The sequence below is a fragment of the Capsella rubella genome, unplaced genomic scaffold (assembly GCF_000375325.1).
Source record: "Capsella rubella cultivar Monte Gargano unplaced genomic scaffold, Caprub1_0 scaffold_6, whole genome shotgun sequence".
In the NCBI taxonomy this organism is placed as follows: Eukaryota; Viridiplantae; Streptophyta; class Magnoliopsida; order Brassicales; family Brassicaceae; genus Capsella; species Capsella rubella.
The window spans coordinates 14,086,921-14,097,267 of NW_006238918.1; the positions used below are offsets into that span (position 1 = coordinate 14,086,921).

The 10,347-nt window shown below is 31.9% G+C and overlaps 2 protein-coding genes and 1 non-coding gene across 3 annotated transcripts; 1 reads left to right on the forward strand and 2 right to left on the reverse strand.

Annotated features, from left to right (window-relative positions):
- Positions 1–414: 414 nt before the first annotated feature.
- On the reverse strand, positions 415–2,105 carry LOC17882231 (ATP-dependent Clp protease ATP-binding subunit CLPT2, chloroplastic). The gene is made up of 5 exons (XM_006288482.2): positions 1,813–2,105; positions 1,680–1,718; positions 1,472–1,581; positions 1,185–1,364; positions 415–743 (listed from the first exon to the last, which is right to left on the reverse strand). Exons 1-5 carry the CDS (start codon positions 2,058–2,060, stop codon positions 586–588), a joined length of 735 nt encoding a protein of 244 aa, XP_006288544.1. The 5' UTR covers positions 2,061–2,105; the 3' UTR covers positions 415–585.
- Positions 2,106–5,708: 3,603 nt separating this feature from the next.
- On the forward strand, positions 5,709–8,583 carry LOC17883446. Its single transcript, XM_023781650.1, has 5 exons — positions 5,709–6,248; positions 6,885–7,037; positions 7,135–7,271; positions 7,360–7,587; positions 7,904–8,583. Exons 1-5 carry the CDS (start codon positions 5,831–5,833, stop codon positions 8,414–8,416), a joined length of 1,449 nt encoding a protein of 482 aa, XP_023637418.1. The 5' UTR covers positions 5,709–5,830; the 3' UTR covers positions 8,417–8,583.
- TRNAA-AGC lies at positions 6,795–6,867 on the reverse strand. Its single transcript has one exon. It is a non-coding gene; the product is annotated as a tRNA-Ala (tRNA).
- Positions 8,584–10,347: the final 1,764 nt, after the last annotated feature.

Here is a 10,347-nt window from a genome sequence, read left to right on the forward strand (position 1 = left end):
TCTATTTCATAACAATTGTACCGATCGATAACTTCAAATGGTGGTGGCTCTATATGACCTATGATGAGTACGTACTAGACTACTAGGTGTTGTTAACCGGGGAAGTTGTGAAACTTTGGTTCAAGCGATTTCGATCTTGACCAAACATACGCTTCAATGCGCACGTTCACTGAACCTAGTGAAAATAAAATCCCAAGGAAACTTTGACGGAGCAACACTAAACACTATATGAATCAATCACCATGTAAAACTTGAACAGTTTCATTTGACGTATATATATAATTTTTCTTAATTCCTAACAATTTGGCTTTCAAGGCTATAGAAGGGCGTTATAATTGTAAATCCGTCTCTCAGCATAATTGGGGAAAAATGCCTATGGCAATTAGAGTCCAGACGCTATATAACAAGTAAAGCTTAAAGATCCAGTGTTAGTAACTTCTGTGTAAAAGCTTTTTAAGTCTTGCAAAGCAAAGAAATTGAAAATAAGACTCAGCAAGGATGAACACATTAGAAAAATATTATTGCGAACTGCAACTATGAATTTTGGAGATTTTGCATTAATGGAGAAATGACAGATGTAAAATACTATTCATCTAGAAAGCCAGGTTTAGAGGCAAAGGACTCTAACTCTTTAGCTTTTTCATCAGTGAAACCAAGAGTTGCCAGTATCTTGTGACCTGGTGATTCGACTTGAGACCAGATTCCCAGTAGTATATGTGCTGGCATTACTTCCCCGATACCACCTGTTTACAATATTACCAATTGAAACAATGGTGCTTAATTAAGTTTTTGTCTTAAAATCGAAGCATGCATATGGATATACTGGAAGATATTATAACCAAAGCTATCTCTCTTCCGGAAGATTGATAAACTAAAGACATGAAAACTTGCGAGAACCGCTAAGAAATTACCAGACTCTCAATTAGAATAAACTGTTTTCCAAGTAATGTTGCTCTCATGATGACATTTATCACCATATGCATATACCGAAACATTTTACAAACCAAAGCTATCTATTGATAAGCCAACGACAAGGAAACTTCCGAGTATGCTAAGAAACTAACCAATATTTACAAAGATTTCTCCAGGTAATGTTGCTCTCATGACTGACAATTTATCACCATATCACAGAAGATAAGATTCACAACATAAGAGAAACAGGACGAGTTAGAACAGAGACAAACCTGCTTTTAGATTCTGATCCAGAGCAGAGTCAAGTGCTCGTTGAGCATCTTCAGTTAAAGGAGGATGTTCAGGGCTAAAGAAATACAAATCTGCCTTTCCTAGTAACTTGATCGTCTCCTCACGTACTTTGTATAGCATTATCTTATTCGCCCGCAAAAACTTTGAAGTAAAACTAGTTCCTACCCATCAAAATCAACACACAATCTTATTCCAAACACTACCAAGATCCTAATGAAACTCTCTGAATCTGATTGCAAATCAACCAAGAGTAAAGTAAGTAAAGTACCTTCAATCAAAATACCCATGAGAAGTGCTTCAGTTCCAGTATTTGGATACTTGAGCTTCCTAGCTTCAAGCTCTCCCATTGCAAATGACTTAATCCCTCTCCATGACCATCTACATTTTATTACATTACCCTAAATCAAATCAAGAACTTCAAATCCAATAACAAGCAATTCAATCCTCACTACTTAGGTCTCAGAAACAACACTTACTTTGGCTTTTTCTCATCAGAAACCACTAAATCCTGATTCCTGAAACAGTAATCGAACACATAACTGTTAGAATTTAGCGGACTAAAGACGATCAAAATCAACCAAAAATTAGATCAAAATTCGTGAAATTTACGCGGTGGGTAAGCTTGAAACGACGGATTTATGGATTCTACGGCGATTCGATTGAAGAGCGGAGACGGGAGAGTTGAGAGAGAGGGATGATGAATCAGCAACGCCTAACCATGGATTCGTCAAAGATTTTAGAGGGTTTCTTGTAGAGAAGAAGTATAATGGAACAGATAGTTTCTGCTTGGAGAAAGAATCATTTTGCGAGATGATCGGATTAGCTAAAGCAAAGTTGCAAGAAGAGTGAGCCGCCATTTTCGCGATAGTGTCTTTGGATAACGGGAAAAAAGAAGAAAGAACGTCAAAATTGGTGAAGGAGAGAGAGGTTGAAGATCACTGAAACGATGCCGTTTTAATTTTTTATCATAAGCTTTTTTTATATGGGCTTAACAGTTAAAAGATGGGAATAATACCCAACAAGGCCCATTTAGTGGAGTATTTTTCTTTTATTAAAAAATTATAATGGTTTGTTTTGGTTAGGGTGATTTCTTTTTCTCTTTTGCTATTAGAAGCTGATACATCACAAATCATGTGAAATATTTTATCATTAAATAGAAAATTCAAAAGGTCGAAAAGAAAGTGAATGTGGAGACCTAGTTTATTTTTCTCCTATATTTTTAAAAATAGAATTGGTTTTCATGTTCTGACTCTTAACTTTTAAAATTCTTCCTTTCATTTTCTAATAAGTCAACGTCAAGATTACAAGAACAATTCATATTTTTCTTTGGGACTTTGAATGTTAGACATATTAAAAGCATTAATGATTTAACTCCCTAATTTTTACAATATTCACATATCAAGATGTTAAGATGAGTTAATGATATTACTTCTCAAAATAATACTGATTTCTTATTGTTTTAGCAGCTAAGTTGTTTTTCTTTTTTTAGTTTCAAAGTTTAATGCCAACGCAAAACCAAAACACAAGGAATGACAATTGAAGCAAAACAAATGGAGTGTTTAGTGGGAAGATGTTCTAAGAGAATTGCAAAATAGCCACTATTTGGTGTATTTTCCTAAATTGTCTCTCTTTTAATTTTTCCATGTTGGAGTTAGATACAGAAGGTTGCTACCTAAGATGGTAACAAAGTTGTGTTTCTGTTTGATTTTATTTTGTCTGTTTATAATTTTGTTGTTGGTTTTTCCTAAGGTTTTAGTGAGAAAACGTAAAAGTTTGAAATTTTTTGAAAGTATCTTCATGATGAGTGTGTAATAGTTTTGATTGCGGATTTTCATGAAGATGCACTAAAGACATACCCACAACATTTACTTGATTAAGACTATTTTCGATTGAACGATTACGAGGCAACAACAGCAAAATTGGTAATTGTTAATTCTAGCAAAGTGAAGGAAGTTTCAAATGCTATTAGCTTATCTTTACTAACATTGAAAAATTGATTATCTTAATCCACCATTTTAAGTGATTTATCTTAACACAATTTTTTTTACTAACATTTACTTGGTTCATATACTGCACAAGTTTGATATTACAAGATTGTATTCTATGATCATACATGTTTGAAATGAGAAAAATGTCAACTAATGAAAATAATTAAATGAAAGATAAGAGAAAGTTTGATAAAATAAAGAATAAAAGAAAGAAAATTTGATTTATTTAGTTGAAGTGAAATATTATTGTTTGTTAGGAGAAATTTTGAGTTACATTCACTATAGCTTATATATATGCGTACTTTTTAAATAATATTACTATTTTCTTTATTTTTGGTTAAAAATAGAAAATGACAATTTAGATGAAAATATTTATCGTTTTAGGTTATCTTTTTTAGAAACTCTTAAATTTTAAACCGTTGTTGATGTTCTAACTATTGTAGTTGTAACTTTGTCAATCACCGATGACTCCGCTTTAGTTATATTATAGAAGAACCATGTCCGCCGATTTTTTTGTCACAACCATTCAGTGATATAATTAAAGAGCTTAACTTCCAAAACAAAAGGAATCATACTACCACAAAGATGAAGACTCTAACATATGTTGCATGAAAACTCTTTGCGTTGTTCATTCTATTTATGATAAGTTTTGCTAAAAAGGAAAACTCTTGTAAATACTAGAAAATTACGAAAACACGTTTTCTGAAAGTGTACAATATTTGAAACATGATAAGAAACTCATGCTTCCGCTTAGATTAACAACTTAAGATTTTAATAGTTTGTATAGTTTGGAATTATCAAGTTTTATCATACATATAATATAAGTAATTTTGGGAGATTTGAGTTTTAAAATCTTTCTCTCTTTGAAGTTTAAACCAAATTTATAGACAAATTTGTTTGATGGAACGCATTTGGTCTAAATAAATTAGTTTGAGCGTTTTAATCTTTATCTTTTAAAATTTTACTTCAACTGTTTAATATTTATATTTTGAGTTTGTGTTATTTTAGCCATTTTTTCTTAAGTATAATTTTCTGTTTGGTGTAATATATGTGTCCCCATTCTATATATATATATATTTAAAATTTTCGATTACAAAACATCTTGTTTACATTTCATGCAAAATGGCTTATAAATAGGGGAGTACAAATTATTGTATCTTAAAAAAAGTGTAATCATAATGTTGTACTTATGAATTAGGTAAATGACTGTTGTCGCCAAGAATAGTGAATAGTGAAGGCCTAAAAATCATGTGATATGGGGCTTCTTACATTGCAAATTGCATCCCTGGGACTGAGAATGAAGGAATCAGCAAGACTCGAAGAGACTTATAACGTTAAAGAGTAACTACAAATGTTTGAAAATCATATTAAATAATTTGGTGACGGATACAATAAATACAATAAAGTAAATAGATCAAACTCAAGCCTCGATTTGTTGGTATAAGAACTGAATTTTGAAAGATTTGTTTTTGGGAAATTGGTGATGTATATATCGATCGATTTCAAGGCAACAACACCAAAAATGGTAATTGTTAGTTCTAGCAAATTAAAGGAAGGTTCAAATGCTAGTAGTTTATATGCACTAATTTTGAAAAATGATTTTCCTACTTGTTGAAGTGACTTATCTTGACATGACCTTAACTTGGTCCAGATACTGCACAATGTTTATACTACAAGTTCGTTGTCTATGATCATAAGATTTAGATATTACAAAATCTTTTTCTATTGTCAAATGTCATAATACTTTTGTCAAATGTCAGAGTTATAAAATGCAAGGCACATTTGACCATTATGATTACTTCACTAATGATGATTTTGATTATGTTGTAAAACTTCATTTGTAAGGATTTCAATGGCTAAAAAAATTGATAAAATTGAGAAATTTTCTTGGCTACCATCATTTTAGTTTTTCTTTCAAAAATACCACAAAAATTTATTTTTCCAAGAATACCATAAACAATTGATTTTTTGAAGGTGTTGATTTTTTTTCTTAATGTTTGGGTTGACTATTTATATTTACAGTGTATGTTATAATGTTAGGGTTAGTGTCTAGGATTCATAAATTAGTTTTAAAATGTATATTAGTGGTATTTTGGAAAAGAAAACTTATAATTGTACGTTTGGAAAAATTACCTATTTTTATGGTATTTAAGACCATTCCCCAATACAACATTTGTTTTCTTTAAGACCATGCCAAAGAAAACAAATGTTGTATTAGAGAGAAAAAAAATTGTTTCAAATTAGGTGATGATGGTCTCACTATCTTATACAAACCAAATCAATATACTTTATACCAAATTGTTCTCAAATTGTATTATAATTGTTTCAAAACAAATGTTCTCACTATCTCAAATTACTTTTTTTTCACTAGTAGAAGGAATCAATCAATATTAACTATATAAAACCAAATCAAAATATTCTAAAAGCTTTTAGTTCCATGACAAGTGGCATTGTTTAAGATTTTAAAAATTATCCTAATATCTAGTAGACACGAACAAAATCATAGCCAAAGCCAACTACGACTTTTATATACACTCTCTCCTCTCTCTCTCTCTCCCAAAGATTCCGTGTTACAGATTCATTTTCATAATTTACAAATCAGAACTCATAAATCTTTTCACAAAACTCTCTCTATCTCTATGGATCGTAACCAGCAACCCGAATCCACAACCCGACCCGGAAACACGGTGGTCCTCTCCATAGACTGTCTAAAAGGAAGCTCCAAAAGCGAAGAATGGAGCGGCGACATGCTTCAAACCGGAGACATAGTGGAAGAGATCCGGATCGGGTCAGGACCCGGTTCGGCTATATTCAAAGCTCCGTTTAAAGGAGGCAAAGCTTGGCTCCAGAAGGTTCTTCACAATTCTTTCAGGAATAAAGAAACTTCCATTGTTGTAAGAGTTCGTCGTGGCTCAGACGATTTCTCCGATCTGTCTGCTTGTCTTGTTCCTAATGAATCCGCCGGAAAGAAACAGTACATGCTTAGATCCATTGATGACCCGAATTATACCGTTGGGTTCTCGGATCGTACTGAGTCGGATTGTCTCGGTTTGCAAGGTGAGTTTAACTCGGTTCTTGTTAGAAAAAATATCTTCCTTTTGTGTTTTGTTTTTTTTTGTACTTTGGTTGACTTTTTGTGCTTACGTGTTGACCTTTTCCTTTTTTTCCTCATGTCGTGTTTCTCAGTTGGTGAAATCTAATTAATGCTGTTTTATTAATTAAGCTTTAGTTATACGAATTTGTCGTTGATGAACGATAAAACAGAGTTTTAGTTTTTAAGTTTCCGTAATAAACTGATGTTTTTGACATAGGACCATGTGTTTTTTTTTTGGTGAGAGACATAGGACCATGTTTTGTATCTTACAAAACATTAATCTTTTTCATTTATTTATAATAATTTTATATACTTTAGAGTGATTATTTGATGATTAATTTGGTCCCCCAAACTATAACAACAAAGAATATTTATTATAAAAAAACCATCTTTAAACCAAGAATCTTTATGTTACTATTTTTACTGATTTTTTAAATATTTAGAATCTTTGAAATGATTTGTTTTGTTTTTTGGTAACAATTATTGAAAGTAAAAAAAGAAAAGAAAAGTGGAGATGCGGGGTATCGATCCCCGTACCTCTCGCATGCTAAGCGAGCGCTCTACCATCTGAGCTACATCCCCAATTTGATTGTGAGCAGAGTCAAGAGGATCAAGAATGGTGGAAGCATTGGTGAGAGCAAAGCTTCAAGATGGTTACGTTTCATATCCATGGGAGAGACGAATGCAAGAATCTTTACCAATCTCTGGTTCTAGCAATTTCCTCTCCATTCTTTTTCTTCCTAAAGCTTCTGGTAATACACACATTGTTGTTACTTGTTAGTCACATATTCATTTCTAGTAATCTTTATATGTGAATAATGTTTTGATGAGTCTTTCTTGAAAATTTAGCTTATGGAAGGTCAGGGTCTCGGTACAATGACTTGGAAGACACACTTGCTCGTGCTAATGCTTGGTTAAGTTGTTCACAAGCTAATGGTGTTCCTATTGTCTTTATGAATATTCAGACTGAGTCTTTGCTCACTAAGGTTAGAGATTTGTAGATTTGTGTGACACATTGTATTTTTGTATAAAATTTTGAATGTGAATGTGTGAATATATATGTTGACTGTTTAGATATCGGGAGAAACAGCATCGGCGACGGTTAATACGACGTCGCTTTCGGATTTGTCGAATCTTGCAAACGCAAGTCTCTATGGGTTTGAGGATTATCATGGAGTTGATATTGGTGTGGTGAGAGCGGTTAGGCTTTGGTTTGCTCCTCTTGGTGTTGAGTTCCCACTCGAAATCATACTCAAAGATGACGATACCAAACTTGGCTTCTCCATTAGCCGCACTGAAGAGGTAAACATATCTTTATTGAATTTAATGTATTCACAATGGACTTACATTTCAACACATATAGACTTTTTTCTACCAGTTCAGACAAATCTACCAATCAAAAATCATATAGACTTTTTTAGATGTTTTCACACACATCAGATTTTGTTTACACCTAAAAGTTGTATAGTTTTATGAAAAGGTGAATTTAGATTTATATGCATGTAAATTAGCAAAACACTAAACTTTATGAAACAAAATGTTAAGTTGAATACATCAATTTTTATAAACCATCGTTTCAGGCGATTATAATATTGAAATCGAAACATTTCTTGGCCAGGGTTTCATATATGTTTCATCAGTAACAGACCACGAAGACGAGAATGCACCAGCTGCAAGATCCGGGCTAAGCTCATTATACAGAGAAGCAGCCAAGACATCACGTCGTCTAGTGGTTTCTCGTGTAGGTAACCAAAAAGTATTGCCATGGATGGTCTCATCCACAGGAGCAATTCGCTGCTACGACACAGTTTCACTCAGCCAGAAACTGTCACTACACCGTCACGCTAAAGTCCCAATAGGCCTTCACGTCTTCCTCTGGGACTCCTCTGCCACCGCGGATTGCTCCTCGCCTCCTAGGAGTAGCAGCGGTGGGACTCACTTGTTGTTTAGTAGCGAAATGCTCGACTCCACTGAGTTTCCGCGGCTTAGCGAGGTCTTACCACCGCGACAAGTCGGTGACAGACAGGTGATGCCGTTGTCGGATGAAGATGTGTTTAGGTTTGAACGCGAAAATGCTGGCAATGCTTCGTTTAAGTTCCAAGAAATCCCTTTCACAAACGAGTCTTTGTGATGACTGATGATGATGTCTCTATGTTTGCTGTCCTGATGTTATATTTGAAGTTGGGATGATATGTTTTTGATACGTGTGCATGTAAATAATTGGAATAACTCAAGGAAAGATTGAACTAAGGTTAGTTTCTGTATGTATATCTTCAACTACACAACATACTTTAACCATCTTCATTCACATTTAGATCATTGGTATTAAATTGGTGTTTTCGACAAAGTCATAATACAATTGAAATGGGCTCTCAAAGTCAAGAATACAATTGAAATGGGCTCTCTATCTATAACTGTGGGCTTTATGCCTTTGAGTTGAAGATTTGCAATTTGGAGGTTTTTGAACAAATGCCAACGATTTATGGATTTTTTATATAAAATATTGCTTTAAAATGAATCAAGGGTGTACTTACCTATGAAGGTTTTGAATAACATGATTATTAACATTATAAAAAAACGAAATAAAACTGGAAAAGTAACAAAATATTACAGAGGATATTTTTAAAATCTTGTAATTGCAATTTGGAAGTGACAATAAGTTATCTTTTTTTTTAAAAGCACGCCGATGATTTAATTATTTCTGTATAAAAGGTTCACATGATGGATGGGTATTGCAAATATTGTCAATTTGCCATGATAAGTTTCTTTAATTAAAAAATTAAGTTATAATATTTGATTACTTGTAACCAATCGAGTTTCACCAGAAATGAACATGCAATATAAGCACCACCACCTAATATTAATATGAATTACGTTATATGTATTTTTTTTTTCTTGGTATGACTATCATTAACACGCACAAAATCATGGATTTGCCTACTATGAAATGAGTAGAATATGTTTATTTCTTTGAAATATATTATTAAACAAAGGAAATAGAAAATATAAATATAATTATTTTTATATAAAAATTCTTGACAAAGTTAGAGAATTAAGAATGAAAAGTAATACATGTAACTAAAAAAAATACATAATGTAAACTTCTTGGGTTTCGGTCAAAGTTTTAAATCAAGTGGTGTGTAATATATTATATAAATGTTTTGATAAATAAATATTTAATTTTTTTAATTATATATTTTCTTTTTTCAAGTGAGCTGTATAATGAAACCAAGTTAGGTCAGAAATGCCGACCACAATTATAAATGTGAAAAAATTTCAAAATAAAAAAGCCATGTGAAATCAATAGTTTACTCTATATTTCTTTATTTTTTAAAAGAGAATAAAATAAAATAAAGTCGCGGAGGAAATGCACATCGAGCACATCACTTTTAATCTTTTTATAGAAATATTTAATTTAAACGCAAAAAAAAAAAGAAAAGAAGAAGACATTAGACGATTAATTAATGGTTCGTTCTTATCTAAAACTCCGGGTTATTAATTTAATTAATCTTCTTCGTTATTTAAATGTTTTTTAATTGTTTTGCGAATTAGATTTGCATTTCTATTGGTCAATGACTCGATGCCTTCGTGGTCCCAAAATAAAATTGTATTTAAATATTTTTACGTCTCATGATTGCTTCCATTTCCTAAATATTTTTTTCGTAAATAGAGAATTAGAGAAAACAAAATGACTTTTTCTACCGATTTTTTTTTTTAAAGAATGTTTCCATAATATTATTGGCTAGAAAAAATGAAGAGTAGCTAAAAATTGAATTTAAAATAGGCTAATATTTCTAATTTAGCAGTTTATGTAATTGTAGTTAAGCTATTTCAAAAATTTGTAATTTTTGACTAATATTTTAAGTAACTGTAACATTCGAAATCTAATTATATTAATTCAAAGTTCCACCGTCGTTGTTTATTTATCGTCTTCAAATAATTTTATTCTGTTTTTTGCAAACCAAAAACCTCAAAATACGATTTTGCCTTATACTATAAATTACGGTATAAATTACTAAAGATTTTCTTACTACCAAAAAAATTTATTAGACTTTTTTTTTT